This window comes from Malaclemys terrapin, chromosome 7 (assembly GCF_027887155.1).
Source record: "Malaclemys terrapin pileata isolate rMalTer1 chromosome 7, rMalTer1.hap1, whole genome shotgun sequence".
Classification (NCBI taxonomy): Eukaryota; Metazoa; Chordata; order Testudines; family Emydidae; genus Malaclemys; species Malaclemys terrapin.
In genome coordinates this window covers 109,605,262-109,624,626 of record NC_071511.1, presented here as the reverse complement: position 1 = coordinate 109,624,626, position 19,365 = coordinate 109,605,262, and the positions used below count along the sequence as shown (strand labels likewise).

At 42.4% G+C, this 19,365-nt stretch overlaps 1 protein-coding gene across 13 annotated transcripts in view; it reads left to right on the top strand.

Annotated features, from left to right (window-relative positions):
- Nucleotides 1-5,643: 5,643 nt before the first annotated feature.
- Nucleotides 5,644-19,365, top strand: part of TACC2 (transforming acidic coiled-coil containing protein 2) — a 186,740-nt gene continuing 173,018 nt past the window's right edge. For 5 of the 13 annotated variants that reach the window (XM_054033674.1, XM_054033666.1, XM_054033670.1 and 2 more), the window contains exons 1-4: nucleotides 5,644-5,730; nucleotides 7,558-7,629; nucleotides 9,669-9,751; nucleotides 10,787-10,846. In XM_054033674.1, coding sequence (XP_053889649.1) covers nucleotides 9,719-9,751; nucleotides 10,787-10,846 — 93 coding nt within the window. In that variant the 5' untranslated portion in view covers nucleotides 5,644-5,730; nucleotides 7,558-7,629; nucleotides 9,669-9,718. The remainder of the gene's footprint in view (nucleotides 5,731-7,557; nucleotides 7,630-9,668; nucleotides 9,752-10,786; nucleotides 10,847-19,365) is intronic. The other 8 variants (XM_054033677.1, XM_054033669.1, XM_054033668.1 and 5 more) reach the window with 3 other exon arrangements.

Genomic DNA, 19,365 nt, shown 5'->3' with positions numbered 1-19,365 from the left:
AGATGAAAGATTCCTGGCACTGCTCCATGTGTGGCTTTGACAGTGTGGTCTCCCCACTCTGTATGTGGCTTTAGAGATGTGGTGAGCCAAATAGCAGCAGCTCCTCCTTCCCCTTCTGCCAGCAGATAACTGAAACCATCTTCCACTGTCTGTGGATTTTGTCCCACTTTCCCTATTGCTGTAGTTTGGGGGAGAAAATGCCCCTTCAGTATGGCCCAGAAATCAGCAGATGCTTGGACCGTCCCCATCAGCTCAGATCTTTGCGGCCCAGCGTGCATGCATGCTCTTTCCCAACCCCTCACAAAGTCAGAGCAATGTTATTCCAGCCTCTGCCTCAGCTAGGTTTAGGAATTCAGTTCCTTCATTTCCTACCAAGTGTAGTGTGTCTAAAATATGGTGACACCCACTGTAACAGGCCCTTCGACTATGTACCTAATTATATAATCATAGGTGTCTAATGACATAATTGGGTGTGAGGTATTTTTTTATATTAATATGGAATGGGCACAAGCAATCATGAAACCTGGATACTCTGCACCATTCATGGTGCCACACAATCAAGTGGAAAACCCTAGACCAGTCTGTGATATAGACAGAATTTTGTAAGAGTACCAGAATTCTTCAATATTTAATGACTGGAAGCTATTCATGTAGCCACTTAGAATTATTACCAAATTAAAAGACCAGATCCTTTGCTTTAATATGACAAACAAAAATCCCTGAGGAGAAGAAATGGGAAGTACATGTGTCCAAAACATTTGACACTCACTACATGGGAGGCTTCCAGGCCAACTTTCATCCTATATTGCCATGGGATTATCTGGTATTACTAAAGGCTGAAATGGGGCACAGTTTTTTTTCAACCTGGGAAATATTATTCCAGTCTAGAATTCACTATTAATTAGTGTAGCAGTCTTTCATCAGGGAACAGGACAATGTTTTGAGTACATAGATGCTTTTTACTCACTCAAAAGCAACATCTTGGGTGATCTGTAAAAACATTAAGAAATTTAAAGTAGAAAGGCTAGTGGATTAGAATAAGACTCAGGAGAGCAGTGTCCTAATCCTAACTCTGCCACTTCTGTGACCTGGGGCAAGTCTCTCTGTCTCCGTTTCCCCTCCTACCCTTGGTCTGTCATGTCTGTTTAGCGATTGTAAGCTCTTTGGGGGAAAGGACAATTTGTACAATGCCTGTAAGCATCACTTTAATTAAGAATCTGCTAAAATGGCTGCTAAAATGTATTCTGTAATTCCCATAAATGCCATTTGCGATTTTCTAAAACCACTTACGAAGGTGATACGCAGAAACAAGCATTTGTTTGTTTATCTTAAGGTTGTGTATTAAACATATCACTATAATATCTAGGTACTTCATAACAGTAAGACCATGAGTAAAATTTTCAAGAGCCCAATGACTTGGGAGCTAAAGTCCCATTGGAAATCACTTGGGTGCTTTTGAAAATTTTACCCCATGTCAAAATCTATTAATATAATCCATTTGATTCTCCAGTTTAATCAGTGATCTCAGTAAATCATGGTAGCATATTCACAGCCCACGCTTTGAAATCAAAACAGACGGGAGCAGAATCATAATTAGAGGGTTCCTTAAGTCTAAGCAAGTACTCTGGAAATTCAATAAACAAGCTGGAAACAAACTTAAGTTATGGAGTCACAATATTCAGGAAAAAAAGAACTTCACAGCACACAAGGCAAATGTAAAAACAGAGATACACAGACTTACATGCATCAGGGAAACGTCATTCATAGATTTTAACATCAAATAGAACCATTATGATCATGTAGTCGTACCTCTTGCAGAAGTATAAGCATATTATGACAACATAATTATTTATCAACAAAAACAGCAACCTTATCAAAAAACAATGCCAAGTTTGACAAGACCTATTTTTTATAAAACAGCATTGATTGGCATTAATTATGCTACTGTTCTTTAATTCTCTGCAAAATGCATTGCATATCTGTCTTTCCATGATTTTGCCCAGGACTGATTTGATTCAGCCTATAACTTTCCAATGATTCAGAGTGCTCCTCAACCAACTGTTTTTTAATATCCTTGTGTGCAAATTATCAGGTCTTGCAGATTTAAATTGCTTAACTTTAATAGTTGCTGTTTAACCTCTTTCCTAGTTCCTGAAGGAAGATGACATGATTGATTCATGTCAATAGAGTAAGTGTCTAAGGAAATCTGAAGGAGAATAATAGCTGTATTATCACTGTAAGATACTGTAGTGTATAAAATCAACATTGCTAGATGTAGTACTTGTACCATTAAAGTACAATGTTGTAATTTTTAAATAAGGTATTACCCTCCCCAATCTGGCATCAGGGCTGGCTTTGGCAGTCCGAGTGGCTCTTTTTTTTTTTTTTTTGGCTTGGGGAGGCAAAAATGGTAGAACCGGCCCTGTCTGGCATGACCACATAATAGGTTTTCTGTTGCTGTGGTCAAAGCCAGACAATGGGTCCCCTAAAGTTGACGGAAATAGGGCCCTAGATCTGGAGGACCTGGAAATGTAAAGGAAAATCTTAGGTTTTTTCTTTAAAAATAATAATAATAATGATAATAGCTTTAGTCCTATAGCACCAGGATGGTAAAGTAAGTTTTGAAGTAGAATGAATCAGACAAATGTGGGATGTATCCCCAAATTATCCTCTCACAAATACCCCCCCAAATCCTCTGTCCCTGTGCATAGTGGTGTAGCCATGGTGGACAAATACTGGTTGCAGTCCATTTGCGGAAGGGGCAGCAAAATGCTTCCCCCCTTAAAAGCCAACTCTGGTTGTGGTTGCTAAGCAACAGTATAATTCTGCAGTTTTCACAGTGGATCCAGCTGCCAAAGTTGCTAAGCAACATCAGTTGGCATCAATGTGTGCACTTTTGGAATAATCCTGTAATATCCATTATAGGAAGAGAGCTTTATGGGATTTCTCCTAGATCTTAGCCTGGCTCTTGCTAGTTGTTGTGTGACAGGAAATTAGGGCTGGTAACAACTTTAGGGTGATGCTTGTTGTAGGCCTTCAAGATATTATTATGATACAGAAAGCAAACAGACTGGTTCTGCAGTGGTTACATTAAGAGTATACAATGCAGAAATTATATCTCTTCTGAACACACCCTTCTTCTGTGTCGTACCTCTGAGTGTAGCAGATGCATAACTTTATGCTCTGTATTTCCACAGAGTCCTGTAATTTAATCCATTTATCTCACAGTACCAGACAGTGTGACATTAAGGAAAAAATGTATCCCATCTTCCTTTGACAGTATTTGGATTTTAAAGTAAAATGACCCTGAGCTAACACTTTCCCATATAGATTTTAGCCAGTGAATATTCTCCTCCTCTAAAAGTCACAATACATGAGTAGCCTATGGACCTTTAAGTCTACAAAGGACTTATTCAAGTCACCTCTTACAAATATGTAGAATATGCTAAATGATATGTAGCTTTTGTGCCTCATTGGCAGCTTCCCCAAAACTATGTTGTTTACCCTCTTGATGTCCTCAAATACATTGAGAGCTGTTTTGGAGTAGGTCCAAGGGTTAGGGGGTGTGGCTGATGTGTCTTAGTGCATAGCCACCTGATCCCATATGCCACTCCATCCACCTTTCGGATTACTCATGCTTCTGGCAGTAGTAAACTGCTGTGTAGCTGTGTAGATGCTGTGCAAATATTTGCAGTTTGGCCAGACAAAGGAATTCTGCTTTGCACATGTTCTAATAGCAAATATAAAGAGGGCCTGAATCATGAACAACTACAAAAGGTTAATTTCCCTCTTCACCCCCTCCCCCCCCCATAGTTTGTGCCGAACAAGTTATATTCTGCAAGGCGCCTTCCCCAATTTCAGATAGTTGGGTTTACCCACATTGATATGATAGATGGAATAGTGCCATGTACTGGCCTGGTGTGTGTGCGTGTGTATGAGTGAATGATGCTGCCTTTTCGTGATTGGCAAAGAGAAAGGATATGGTACCTGCCTACTACTAGTGCTAGCTATAGGTGTTTTCCTAAGCTCCAGTAAGAGGCCTTTGGTTTTACAGGTGAAGAGAAAGAGCTCAGACATACGTTTTAGATAATGTTATTGTCTACCAACAATGAACATTATGATGGCCCAAATAAAAATCAATAAATAAAAGGGGCATTGTCAGGTACAGTGAAGACCCACATTTCATAAAATAAGCTTGATAAAATAAAACATTGATTGATAAAATAAGCTTTTACAGAACTAAACCAGGAGGTGAAGCCCAGGGGAAAAGTGGTTTTAAGCCACTTCTGTTCCCTCCAGTTTGTAGGCTCCTGTGAAGACCCAAACCAGCATTTTGTTGTTCTCGTTTATGGCAGCCCATCCTGAGCTCCCTGTAAGCTGTGGCGCAGAATCCCCATGGCGCTATGTGCTACAGAATCACCACTAACTCCACCCTGGGCATGCCAGGGTTTACAAAAGAGAGTAGGGAACATAGTCACTTATGCCTGCACCAGGGAATTCTCCTCTGGTCAGTAGCCGTGCACCAGCGTATAGTGGATAGAGTTGGGGACAGAATCGCTTCCAATATATTGTTAACAAAAATGGTACAGAAGCAATGGAATTCATTTAGGCCTTGATCCTGCAAATACTTTGTTCAGTCAGACTGCTCATATGCATAATGTTATTAAATTGCATATTTGAAGAACCAGGGTCATTTGCAAAATCCTCTGAGATGAATTCAGTTGTGAGTAACTGTAGGAAAAAGAGCATTTTTTGATAGCTACCCAATGAAAGTCCTGCCACTTGTTCTTCATTAGATACCATGCATTTAACAGTGCAAAAATTAGTACAGTGGTGCAGTCCCTCAAAATGCGATAAATGACAGTTTGTCGTGTCATGTGGTACCAGCAAGAGCCACTACTCTGTGTGGAAGCATGTTAATCACTTGCAGTTCTAACTAATGAGAAATTCATTGGCTGTTGCTGTCAGCTGCCTTTGTGAGCACCCTTTTTCTGTGTGCACTTCCTGGAACTGACAGCAAGCAGTAATAATAGCAATTAGCTCACACCATAAACCGGTCCTTCTTGCACCATCACATTTCAAAGAGTTTTTTTTATAGGCCTCCACCTTTCAAGATGATTCATTGGAAAATTACTCCAACATACAGCCTGTGCCAGAACACCTACCTCTGGCAGTAAACACTTCTGGGCGTTTCTCTCAGCAGTGTCAGAAAATGAAAGACAAACTTAAAAAATACAAATAAGCAAAACAGTGAAAATACTGATTTTTTTTCTATTAAAATAAACCACCACATGGTTAATATTGATACAGTTTCACCTTGAGTAAATCTTCAATGTAAGGAGAAGTGCCAATGTTATAGATGGAGAAGTACTATACGTTGTGATGAGGAGACAAACATTTTCTGAAATGGTATTTGTGTAATAGAATAGCATTTTTTTTATGAAATTGCAAATCCATAATGATCTCTCACTTGAACAGTACAGAGAGAGAGAGAGAGAGAGAAACTGGTTCTCTTCTGTGCCTGGGGTGGAGGCAGAGTTGTTTGTTCAACTGGTTATGTGTAAATTAAGGTGGGTGTGTCTGAAATAAGCCTACATTTCATGTGATTCTGAGTGGAAGAGGAGGTGGGAAAAGAGATGGAGGTTTGCGAGGTGCAGTCAAAAAGAATGGTTTAAAGACAACAGTCTGAAGTGTCAATAGTTCCAGAGCAACCAGACTTAATCCTGGAATGTAAGTGCAAAATAAAGTATTCTCTTTATTTAAGGGGACAAATGATTTTATTGTACACCAGAAAAAGGCTCGAAAGGTTTACCAGGCCAGCTTTGTACTAGCAGCTACTTTTTGAAATGTGAAGTGTTAAAATACATTTCATTATTAAAATTATTTATTTAAAGTTGTTCCATGGTATTTAGGAATATAGAAAGGATACACTATATTTTAACTGAAGTAATATTTAATGTATGGACTGAGGTTTGTTTTATTAGCAAGCTTTTAATATTCACTTGAAATAAAATAAATATGAAAATGTTTAGAAAGAACACTCAGTTTAAGACTAGAGTCGTGACTTGCATTGAGGAAATATTTTAGAACTGTATATGAACTCAGATATATGTAAACTAAACCCATTGGAATTGTATTTTAATTTGCAAAAATGTCTTAACTCAGCAATGTACACTTGACTTATTAATGTAGAGCCTGTAGAGACTTTACTTTTACTCCTAATTTATGGCAGATTTATTTTAACTCCTGGATAAGGGATGATATCTGAGCTGAGAAGCCCAGACAGCTTTATATTGCAAGAAAAGAAAAAAAAATATTCTACTGAGGATTAGTGATTAGAGTTTTCAGTACTTATGTGACAGCTGCATTTTCATGTACCTTAACTGCTGTAAATTCTAATGTCCTGTAAGCAACACTGTATTATTTTGGTTGTAATAGTACCTTACAGTTTTAGTCTCCATTAGTAGTAGTTGTGCTTAACAGCAGTACTGAAGTGGTGTACACTTGCAGGATATTCTGAAACTGAGTGAATTTCACCTAAAAGAAATTTTAAACAACACTAACATGACACAAGGGGACCAAAGCAAGGGAAGAATTGAGCCCAAAACTCTGTTCTTGATGATCATTCGCAATGCTGAAGCGGGGTGGGGAAGAGGAAATGACATGAAGGTCTCAGTTAAGGCCAATGGGCTAAATTCTGGTCTCAGGTGTGCACTTCTCCCACAGATGCTTGCTGTGCACATCCATCAGAGGGCAGAATTGGGAGCTTTAACTTTGAACTTCCCGGCTTTGTCATTTAGTATCACAATCTCAACATTATCTGAGTACAAGGCCAGCTGTTTTCCTGCCACAGAACAAACTGTGGGAACAGAAAAAGGTTTTGGTCAGTAGCGTGGAAACGTAATCAAAGTCTTCCCTTGGGGAATGAATTAAAATGTCTGTAGTGTCTTGGAGTAGTTGTTTAAGCAGTTTGTTAAAACACTGTTATATGTATATATTTCAAAATATATTATAATATTTACCTGTTAGCCTGGGATGGCTTAATAGGACCTTGTTTCAGAGACTCATCCTGTGAGATTGGAGAGGCAAGGTGGGTGAGGTAATATCTTCTATTGGACCAATTTCTGTTGGTAAGATGGACAAGCTTTCAAGTTTACACAGAGCTCTTCTTCAGATCTGGGAAATGTACTCAGAGTGTCACAGCTAAATACAAGGTGGAACAGATTGTTTAGTATAAATTGTTAACACATATTTCAAGGGACCATTCAAGGTGAATTGGCCCATTAACACCTCTCTAGTCATTGGGGGGTGGGAGAGGGGGTGGATTAGTGAGTTATAGATTGTTGCACTACACCATAAATCCAGTGTCTCTATGCTGTTCATGATTTTTAGTGTCTAGCAAAGTTATGAATTTAAGATCCCAGGTTCGTCTTTTGAAGGTGTTGTGCAGGTTTCCTTTGAAGATAAGGACAGAGAGGTCAGATAAAGAGTGATTGCTTTGTGAAAAGGGTTCATCCACAGGTGTTTTTTTGTCATGTTCTGGGGTTTCCATTTCAGATGCAGAACCGGCCTTAGGCATACGCGGCTGCGTTGGGCACCTGAAAATTTGGGGCACCACCAGGACAGCAGGTAAGAGCAGTTCAGCTCTCACACATCCAGCGCTCTCTGCAGTCTCCTTAGGCAGGGGCCGTATTCACAGAACTGAATGTGCCAGCGCAGTGCATTCTGCGTGAGGGAGAGGGTATGGGGCTCTCTGTGGGGAGCTGTGAGGTGGGCCGGGCGGCTCGGTATCCTTTGCTGCCTCATCCCTTCCCCTAGGCTGCGAGCCCGAGCTGCCACAGAGTCTGCTGCGTACAAAGCTCGGTGTGTGTCAGCAATGGAGGGTCCACGGGTGGGGGTGGTGGCTGTGCCCCAAGTCGGGCATAGGGGCACCAGTTTAATAATACTGCGTAGGGCCCCATAAATCCTAAGGACGGCCCTGTTCAGATGGCAAAATTATGAGATTGAACATCCTCAACTCTCGTTGATTTTAATGGGAGTCAAGAGCATTCACCACTCTATGATGAACCACTTTATCTCTTGGGAGAACCCATCCTGAAATTTGGTATGATCTTTGAGCCAGATCCTGCTCCCTTTGAAACCAGTGGGAGTTTTGACAGTAACTTCAACAGGAAAAAGCTAGGACTCCTATTACTCTTTAAGGATATGTCTGCACAGCAAAGAAAAACCCAGGGCTGGCTGACTTGGGCTCACGGGGCTCAGGTGGTGGAGCTGTTTCCTTCCTGTGTAGACTTCAGGACTCAGGACGGAGCCTAAGCTCTGGGACGATCGCACCTCACAGGGTTTTAGAGCTCGGACTCCAGCTTGAGTCCGGAAATCTACACAGCAATTAAACAGCCCTGAATTCTGAGCCCCACGAGTCTGATCCTGTTGAGGCCAGCTGCGGGCTTTTCTTTGCTGTGTAGACATATCCTAAGGGCTTAATCCTGCGCTCATGGAGCAGGTTCAGGCACTATACGTAAGCACAGCACCAAATAACTTTAAAAACCCCTCCAATTTAAAACAGTTAATATTCTATCGTGGTAATAAAATACCCTAGAAGCTTATGGCATTTCATGGACTACTAGATCCTAATTTTTTTCTTACACCCACATAGTGCCATCAATTTTAGTTAGCTACTCTTGCTTTATTACGGAGCATGCGAGCAGATTTAGGCCAACAATCTGGAATTTCATCATAAGGCAAAAATAAAGAGAGTGGTGGAGAGTTCCTTAGAGAATATTAACACCTGCATTTTAAACTACTGGAAATGATGTCTGAACATAGTCTGTACAATAGTTCTGAGTGTCATGAGTCAATCATAATAGAGAGTTGATAAATTAGGAAGATGAGCTGGTAGTAACGCCTAAGTGGAGAACAATTCCATCCTTTTGGTTTATTTTTTTAATCTCCCTGTGTAGATTGGATGAACAAAGACCCAGTTCCGCACTTTACTCAGGGAAATAATCCATTGGTCTTAAATTCTGGAAGTCAGGAGTAATTCCATTAAAATCAATGAAGTTACACTGGTACAAAATGGGTAGAAATGAAGATCAGGCCCTGTTTATGTGAAACTGGTATGAAATCAGTCAGGCCTGCTGCCTGTAAGTGGAGTTTTGTCTAAGTGAAGACAGCAGGATAAGACTGCATTTAGTGTTAAGGATGTGAAAACCAAATGTTTTTATCTAATGGAAAAATAATACTTCTAATGTAGTAAATTGACATTTAGAATTCCAGACACCGTATGAATTCAGGGTAGTATAAGAAATTTTAAAAATTATTTGAATACAGTTAAAAGCAAAAAGTTTCAAATGAGCTGTCCATCAGAACTAACTTTGGCAAAGAAAATCCCTTGCCACGCAGATGATATACACAGTGCTTCTGGTAACTGAGAAACATAGCAACAAAATTGTATTTAGGGGAGAGTCTGCCAGCTTCACCAAAAACAATGTTGGAGAACTGATCAGGGAGGAGCATCACAGAAGGAACCCTTTGAAAGCTATTTTCTCATGATGTTTGAGATGAAGATTGTTATGAGCCTTAATTTTAGGAGAAAGAAGGATGAGGAGGCAAAGTTTCAAATCACTTGACTATAAAATGAAGGTTTTACAGTTTTTCATTTCTTTTAGTTATCTGGCTTAACCTAATTATTGTGTGATACTGGATCCCTTGCATCACAATGGGGAATGAAAACAGCCGCACAGAAAATCAGGTGGGTGTGATGAAACTTTCCTTCCCCCTTGTCCTTACTGCCTATCTTACAGCAAGTCTTTTTAGAGAACTGCTCGCTTTCCGATGTATTAAATTCTGCTCTGTTATACCCATGCAAGTCCAAGGAGTTTAATGAATGCAACTGAGGGCAGAATCTGGGCCTTAAACAGTAAAATGTTATATTAGTTTCCTCTTCTTTCAGGATAACCGTCTAGTTTACATGTGTCGATCCAGGCATTTATACCTTGCTCAGCACAAGAGTCCTCTAGTATTTAATTTTGGTGGAAGGTGATCTTGGATTATTTGTCTGATAAATTTACAGATGTGTTTATCCTTCAAACGTTTTATTTTTTAAATCACTGCAGTGAAAAGTACCTGTAATCTTTCCCTTTGCTAAATATGTCTAGTTACATTGGCTCTAACTCCCAGGGCTGCTAATAGTGAGTTGCAGATGCTTCAACACTTCTCAGGATTTGGCCCATTGATTACATGTGAGTAAAAGTTGTGATTGTTCGAAGAGCTGGAGATCACCGGAACACAACAGCTCTCTGGCCATGCCACATTTCTCCCTTATGCTGGGACTGGGAGTGAGATCGCCTAGTGTTGATTACGTTGACTCTATATGTCTACACTGCAATAAATGCCTGGCAGCTGGTCTAGGTCAGCTGACTTGGGCTCACAGGGCTCAGGCTAAAGGGCTATAAAACTGCAGTGTAGACGTTCAGGCTTGGGCTGGGAGCCTGGGCTCTGAGACCCTGCAAGCAGGGAGGGTCTCAGATTCCAGCTCTAGCCCTACACTGCAATTTTATAGCCCTGTAGCTACAAAAAAAAAAAAAGGCTACAAGCCCAAATTATTTTCCAGGTCTCAGTTAACACAAAATGCATTATTAGGCAGAGAAAATTACAAGTAATTAGAATGGAAGGAATCACTGAAATCTGCAAAGCAGCCATTGAAAAGATTTGTTATGTTTTGCTTATCCAGTGATCCAAACTAACATGTTTCAGTTAATAAATGTTTAACTATATTTGTTTCTAGTCAGAAGTTGCTGGCACACATAAAGTCATCCTCATACCACCCAACGAAGGAACACAGCAGGTATTAGACAATGAAAATAATTTGCATGGTTTGTGTTTCAACATTTTAGCATAAGTTGTGGCTGTTTGTCTGACATGCATGACCTTTTGGCTTTTCTTTTCTTGAAGCTGACTGCAAATTTAATAAGCAGCCATGTATATGTTTTCAGCAGGTTGTCAAAAAAAAATCAAAATCTGGTTTCTTTTAAATATGTGTTTAGTTGTTCAGTAACATTCTATGCTATTAGAGAAATGTCTAATGCTAATATGTTATTGCATGCCAGCTTTCCTTCCGGTTTTTTATTAATTAAGATGGAGAAATGAATTTTGTTGATGGAGCCCATACCAATTCACATGTGGTGTGTGTTGATATATTTATCAGGTAGCAACATCCCAAAATTCCAGCACTGAGCTGTGTCATGAACAAAATGTACAAGCATGGAATCAGAGATGGGAGACTATACACTAAATTTAGCACTGACTTAAAAGTTAGAAGGTCTGTTTATTAATTCTGAGCACCCAAGACTGTGCTAGGAGCTTCACAGAAAAGGAGTAAAAGACAGCCCTGCTCGAGAGAGTATACAATCTACATTCAAAAATCACACAACAAGTGATGGTAATAAATAGAAAGTGAAGCAGAAAGTTCTAGATTTAGAACTGAACTTGGCATTTTTGAGATTCGAGTTGGCTCTGGCAGTGCATGAGTTCTCAGCAGCTGTGTAATTTTAACAACCCCCACCCCCCATCCTCTGGTCATCCTAGAAACAGGGGAAAAGTTACTTTCAGCAAATTATTCTTGTTGGTGGCTTAGCACATTTGCTTTCACTGAGTTAGAAATACAGGGATTTTGAAGTCACATTTCCTTTGAAAAGCAACAGTTCAAATTAAGGGGAAATTGTGTTGTTAAATTCAAGGAGAGTTAGTGACAACAAAAGTTTTGGCCCAGATTGTGCAATTAAGGCCCAACCCTTATTAGTGTTATGTTCACAACCTACACACAGAGAAGTTAGATAAAAACATAAACTACTCTTGCTGGAAGGTTGCAGCGTAACACCACTTTATTTCTTAAAATTCAGAACAACAATCCACAAGGAAGGAAGGAGGGAGGGAGAGAGAGAGAGAGAAACAGGCCTCTAGATAAAACAGAGGCACACCTCACCCCTCCAGACCTTTTGGCTGGCTGTAGACAGAGGGTATGTCTACACTGCAATTAAAAACCTGTGGCTGGCTCATGCCAGCTGGCTTGGGCTTGCGGGGTTTGGGCTAAAGCAGCCCCTTAGCCCAAGCCCCGGGAGCTCAAATCAGTTGGCACAGGCCAGCCGCAGGGTTTTTAATTGCTGTGTAGCTATACCCTGACTGTTGTAGGTACAGATGGCATGCTTCCCTATAGAGTCCCCTAGCCTGCAAGTGTAACCCATGCCTGTTTGGTGTAGCACTAGAGATTGATGAGTTTTCTACAGCCTTGCTAAGAGAGACACGGCTTTTAGCTCATGCTGTAGACGCTCATGTGTTAAGCTCCAGAGATCCCAGGTTTGATCCCAGCCGCTGACCACGGGGATCTGTCAGTGTTACACAAGCAGGACCAGGAAACCCTTCACACTTAAAGTGGTAGCTTGGGATTTTAACACAGTTTTCAGTACACTACAAGTAGCTGCTACTGCAGAGTCACCCTTTCCTATGGGGAAAGCTGTGGAAGGCACAATGACTTCTGGTGCTCCAGGAGAGCCCAGTTACTGGGCTTCCCATTAGGCATTTAAAAACACAGCAACTGTCACTAGGGTTGCCAACTTTCTAATCGCACAAAACCAAACACCCTTGCCTTGCCCCGCCCCTTCTCTGAGGCCCGGCCCCCACTCATTCCCTACCTGTCCCTCTGTCGCTCGCTCTCCCCCAACCTCACTCACTTTCACCAGGCTGAGGCAGGGGGTTGGAGTGAGGGAGGGGGTGAGAGCTGTGGCTGGGGGTGCAGGCTCTGGGGTGGGTTTGGGGTATAGGAGGGGGCTCTGGGCTGGGGCTGAGGGGTTTTGAGTGGGGCAGGGGGTTGGGGTGCGGGAGGGGGTTGGGGTGCCAGCTCCGAGAGGGCGTTTGGGTGTGAAAGGGGGTTCCGACCTGGAGCAGGGGGTTGCGGTGCGAGGTCTGGGAAGGAGTTAGGGTGCGGGAGGAGGGTTCTGACCTAGGGCAGGGGGTTTAGGGTGCGGGCAGTGGTGAGCTGGAGCCAGTTCGCACCGGTTCGCGCGAACCAGTTGTTAAATTTTGAAGCAGTTTTAGAACTGGTTGTTAACCCGCGTCCCTGCAAGGGGGTGCTGCAGCTTTGATGGGCTCTGGACAGGAAGTGATGTAATTCCTCCTCCGGCTGCCGGGGGCGCTGTGGGAGCCATGTGGGCCGCCGCCTGGCCCTGGGCACAGGTCCTGTTGCTGCTGATGATCCCCCGACCCCGGTCCTGGGGCTCCCGCTGCTTCCTGGTGGATCCCCGGCTGCTCTGCTGGGCCTGGGCTGTGTCCTGCTGCTCCGACTGCTCCAAGCTGCTCTCCCCGTGAGTACCCACCACCCTGCCTGCAGCCAGCCCCTGTCTCCAGCTAGCCTGCACCCCCTGTCCACAGCCAGCCCCTGCCGTATCCCCTGCCCTGTCTCCAGCTAACCGCTGCCGCACTCCCCTGCCCGAAGCCAGCCAGCCCCGCACTCCTCTGTCTCCAGCCAACCCCTGCCGCACCCCCCTGTGGCCCTGCCCGATGCCAGCCAGCCCCACACACCCCTGTCTCCAGCCAGCTCCGCACCCCCTGCCCTGCCCCCAGCCAGCCCCGCACCCCCTGCCTCCAGTTAGCCCTGTCTCACTCCCCTGTCTGCAGCCGGCCACTGGTGCCCTGCAGTTCCCAGGACAGTAACCCTGCACACCTGCTTCAATGAGGGGGGCAGGGAGCAGCTGTGACCCACACATGTGCACACCACACCCCCAGGGAGTGACGGGGACCCATACATGTGAAATGGAGCTCATTTATAATTCAGGCCCATCTTTTTAAAAAATAACTTTAGGTAGGGTTAACATACATCAGTATTTTCCCGGACATATCAGGCTTTTGGTTCTTAAATCACCGTCTGGGAGGAATTTTTAAATTTTAAAAATTCTTCCCGGGAAAATACAGACGTATTTTTTATTGTTAAGTATGACTTCCAATGACTCAAAGCATTGCCACTTCCTATGGAGAAAGGTACAAAAAATACATACTGTCGCACATCCCTTAAATCAGAACTTTTTATAGGGAACCGGTTGTTAAGATTTTGGCAAATCATCACTGGGTGCAGGCTCCAGCCGGGTGGCACTTACCTCAGGCGACTCCCGGTCAGCGGCACAGCGCGGCTAAGGCAGGCTCCCTGCCTGCCCTGGCTCCGCAGTGTCCCAGGAAACGGCCGACATGTCCGGCCCCTACATGGTGGGACCAGGCAGCTCTGCGCGCTCCCCACGGCTGCAGGCACCGTGCCCGCGGTGCTCATTGGCCGCGGTTCCCGGACAATTGGAGCTGCGGAAGTGGTGCTCGGGGTGGGGGCAGAGTGCGGAGGTTTCCTGATTGCACCTGAGCCTAGGGGCACAGGGACATGCTGGCCACTTCCAGGAGTGGCACGGAGCCAGGGCAGGCAGGGAGCCTGCCTTAGCCGAAAGGGCCCGATTAGCTGTTTCCGGTTGAAAACCAAACACCTGGCAAGCCTATATGAAGCCAGAGTTGCTGTTTTCTCTTGTCACATTTAACATGAGGTCCAAGAAGCCCAGCATTTTCCAGAATTTCCAATGGGCGACAGACAGCTGCCCAACAACCAAGTGCCGTAGATCACATGGGCAGGTGTAAAACACAAAGCATTTACCAGAAATGTGAAAGCCGTTCTGTAGCTGTAACGCATTTGTCCCAAAGTGCACTGAAGCATCTGCTATATACATTCATGCAGGTCAGGGCTGAAGCACACTGGTGGGTTGTTGTGAAGAAGCTCACGTTGCCACTGCCTGTGCTGCACCTGTTCTGGGGATAAATAGTTCAGACTCCTCAGTAGCGCAGAAAGGTCATAAACACCAACAGTGCAAGTAATGCAACCTTTGGGTTCAGACTGCCATTGCTTTGTCTGAAAGGAAAAAGAAATATGGTGTGTGATAGTGAGATTAAGACAGTGGCTAAGCACAGCATTTTTAAATTATTTTTTACATGCGCAGTTAGAGATTTCTAACTTATTACTCAAAAGGAGGAAAATAACATGCTACTGTAGGATCATAAAATAAAAGTCTCTGAGCAGAATTTTAAAATGGCTTTTGCTTTCTTGTTATCACGATTGCCTAAACTTTGTCCTGTTAGTGTCGATTATAAAATGGTAGAGAAAAACCTCCATGATAATTGTCACCTTCAGCAGGGAGGCTAAAGACTGAAAGGTTGTGAAAGCTGAATTACTTTACCCACAAGGTTACTTTTAAGACACATTGATATGAAGCTTCAGTTGTTGTTGTTATCCTATCCTATCTCCTAGAACTGGAAGGGACCTTGAAAGGTCATCGAGTCCAGCCCCCTGCCTTCACTAGCAGGACCAAGTACTGATTTTGCCCCAGATCCTTAAGTGGCCCCCTCAAGGATTGAACTCACAACCCTGGGTTTAGCAGGCCAATGCTCAAACCACTGAGCTATCCCTCCCCCCTTGTTATTATTATTATTCTTTATTATTTTTATTATTGTATTTACATTACATAGTGCCTATGAGCCCTAGTCAAGGATCAAGGCCATTGTACTTGGGCCACAGACAGAACAAAAAGATCCTTGCCCCCCAGAAAGCTGCCACTGCCTTTGCAGTGTTGGTAGAGAACTCCTCGAGTTAGAGCTCTGTCAAGCAGCAACTTCTGTGTTCACTCAAGGCTTATCTTCATGGTGCGTTAGTGCACACCAGTGGGGGTTTGTTTTCTAGTGGGCACTAACTGGCCGTGTGGACCCTGCTGAGATGCACTAAAAGTTTCCCAGTGTGCTTCTCCTTGCTCCAGAAGTTGTGACCTGGAGGCACTGACCACTTGCAGCAGCACTTTCTGCCACCCTCCCCGCAACCCTAATCTCCAACTGGTGCAGAGAGGAGGCCTGGGTATATGTGTTGGAGAATGAGCCCAGCCTGCACTCACCCCACAGGTGGGGTGGGCCTAGCTCCCTACTCTGGGTGTTGCAAACTGGCCCATGGAGTTGCAGTGCTGCTCTGGTTTGGCCTGGTTGCAGGGTTGCAGTGCCCTGAGTAGGGAGCCAGACCCTTTCCGATGGGACAGGAGCTGCCACTGCTGGGTGAGTTCCTGGACTTTCCCCTCCATGCTGGGCTAGGATTAAGGTTATGATGCTGCGGCAAAGGATGCTGCTGCAGGAGGAGGAGTTAACCCATCGACATGGGAGGCTACACCTGCCACTGCTCCATTGATTATTGCAATATCAAACAGCACAATAAAATCTCTTCTGAGGCACTGACAACACCAAAGAACTCAGTACTAAAAATATCATTTACCTGACAGAGATTGCAGTAAAGTAAAATGACCTTGCCAACAAGTATGGGACAAAAATGTAAATGATGGACCTGACCTTGCAAGGAGCTCTGTTCAAACAATTCTCTACCAGCCATTTTCACAAAGTGATTTCTAGGGCTGTCAAGTGATTAAAAAGATCAATTGCAATTAATTGTGCTGTTAAACAATAATAGAATACTGTTTATATAAATATTTTTGGATGTTTTCCACATTTTCAAATATATTGATTTCAATTACAACACAGAATACGAAGTGTACAGTGTTCACTTTATATTTATTTATTAGAAATATTTGCACTGTAAAAATAAAAGAAATAGTATTTTTCAATTCACCTCATACAAGTACCATAGTGCAATCTCTATCGTGAACGCGCAATTTACAAATGTAGATTTTTTTTTTTGTTACATGACTGCACTCAAAAATGAAACAATGTAAAACTTTAGGGCCTACAAGTCCACTCAGTCCTACTTCTTGTTCAGCCAATCACTAAGAGAAACAAGTTAGTTTACATTTATAGGAGATAATGCTGCCCGCTTCTTATTTACAGTGTCATCTGAGAGTGAGAACAGATGTTCGAATGGCACTTTTGTAGCCGACATTGCAAGGTATTTATTTACCAGATATGCTACACATTCATAGGCCCCTTCATGCTTTGGCCCCCATTGCAGAGGACATGCTTCCATGCTGATGACACTCGTTAAAAAAAAAAAAGAGTTAATAAAATTTGTGATTGAACTCCTTGGGGGAGAATTGTATGTCTCCTGTTCTGTGTTTTACCCCCATTCTGCCATATATTTCATGTGATAACAGTCTTGGATGTCCCAGCATGTCTTTTTAAGAATACTTTCACTGCACTTAACTCAAGATTTAAGAATCTGCAGTGCCTTTCAAAATCTGATCAGGATGGGATGTGGAGCATGCTTTCAGAAGTCTTAAATGAGCAACACTCCAATGCAGAAACTACAGGACCCGAACCACCAAAAAAAAAAAAAATCAACCTTCTGCTGGTGGCATTTGACTCAGGTGATGAAAATGAACATGCGTCGGTCCACTCTGCTCTGGATCGTTATCGAGCAGAACCTATCATCAGCATGGACGCATGTCCTCTGGAATGGTGGTTGAAGCATGAATCTTTAGCGCGTCTGGCACGTAAATATCTTGCAACGCTGGCTACAACAGTGCTAGGTGAACACCTGTTCTCACTTTCAGGTGACATTGTAAACAAGAAGCGGGCAGCATTATCCCCTTAAAATGTAAACAAACTTGTTTGTCTGAGCGATTGGCTGAACAAAAAGTCAGACTGAGTGGACTTGTAGGCCCTAAAGTTTTACATTGTTTTGTTTTTGAGTGCAGTTATGTAACAAAAAAAATCTACAATTGTAAATTGCGCTTTCACGATAGAGATTGCACTATGGTACTTGTATGACGTGAATTGAAAAATACTATTCCTTTTGTTTGTCATTTTTACAGTGCAAATATTTGCAATACAAATAATATAAAGTGAGCACTGTACACTTTGTATTCTGTGTTGTAATTGAAATCAATATATTTAAAAATGTAGAAAAAATCCAAAATATTTAATAAATTTCAGTTGATATTCTATTGTTTAACAGTGCAATTAATCGTGATTAATTTTTTTAATTGCAATTAATTTTTGAGTTAATCATGTGAATTAACTATGGTTAATCAACAGCCCTAGTGATTTCCCATCCACATGATCGACACAACTATGTTACCAGAAATCTTTTTCAAGAATCCGTCTTGTAAACTCTTTTTCTGGCCAGTTTTATAGTGGAGATGGAACATTAATATATATACACACACACACACACACATACGTATATAGGCACTCCTGTCTAATAGCTGTTAGGGTATTAGATTAGTGTTTCAGGCAAGTGGCAGTATCCCACTTTGTGTATTTGGATGCACTGTGAATAGCAGCCAGCTCTTTTCACAAGGGCTCTGCTGCAGTTTTAAGAAATTGATTTAATTTGTAAGTATAACAAGAATACTGAGGAGTGCTCTACTATTCTGAGTTTTGGATGACAAACTTTCCACTACCCTTTTCTGCAATCAGTTCAGGGCAGTAAAATGAGCAGTGTACTGGCCGCAAAGTATCATGTACACATTTTTTTCACTTGATAATAGCCTGCTAAGTCACACATGTGCATACCATTTGGCTGAAAAGATGTGTGGCCTGCTGTCTTTAACGGTTAACATGTGTTACCCTCCCTATTTGGTCAGCTTGGCAGTTGTTTCTGAAATCTGATTCCTGACACCATGGGGATGACCTTTGGTCCACTTCCCAGCATTCACCTGCAGTCAGATTGTTCACCATAAGCTTCTTACAGAGGAAGTTGTTGACTTGGAGTGAATGAACTGATGATTCTAACAGACAAACTTTTAAACCAATCTAAGAAATAATTTGTAGTTCACGTTAGAAAAGAGCAATGGAAGATGTGCAGAAAATAAAAGGTAAGATCTGGTTTATTGATTAAGAACAAAGCTTTGTTCCATCTCTTTTTTCCCTTCCCAATAAACACAAGGAGCTATTAGAAATGGAAACTTAGTGTAATTCTTCAAAGGTTACTTTCAACTACAGTCAGAACTATGGCATGTTTCAACAACTCCATAAAAGGATGTGTGTTTAATGTAAGAATGTACCATAGGGGAAGATTTAAAAGAAAGCAACTTTGTTCAATCAAAGAAAAAAAATAATGCCCACCCATCCCTTGTGTTTAAGTACAAATTTCTACTTTTAAAACAATCGTTTTAGTGGTGCCTTATCAAGAGCCTACTGATCTGTTGGGGAAACTGTCAGACCTCTTGGAATTTTGTAATACAATACCATGGCAGCAGCTAATGCTGTTGCTAGGGCTTTAAATCAGACTGGGAGATTCAATGAGTGTTCAGGGAACTATGTTGTGCATAGAATCCAATGTTGTATTAAAGCAACTTTCTGATTCAATAATGTTTGCCATAGCATAACAGTGGATTTTACTTGATCATTTAAATC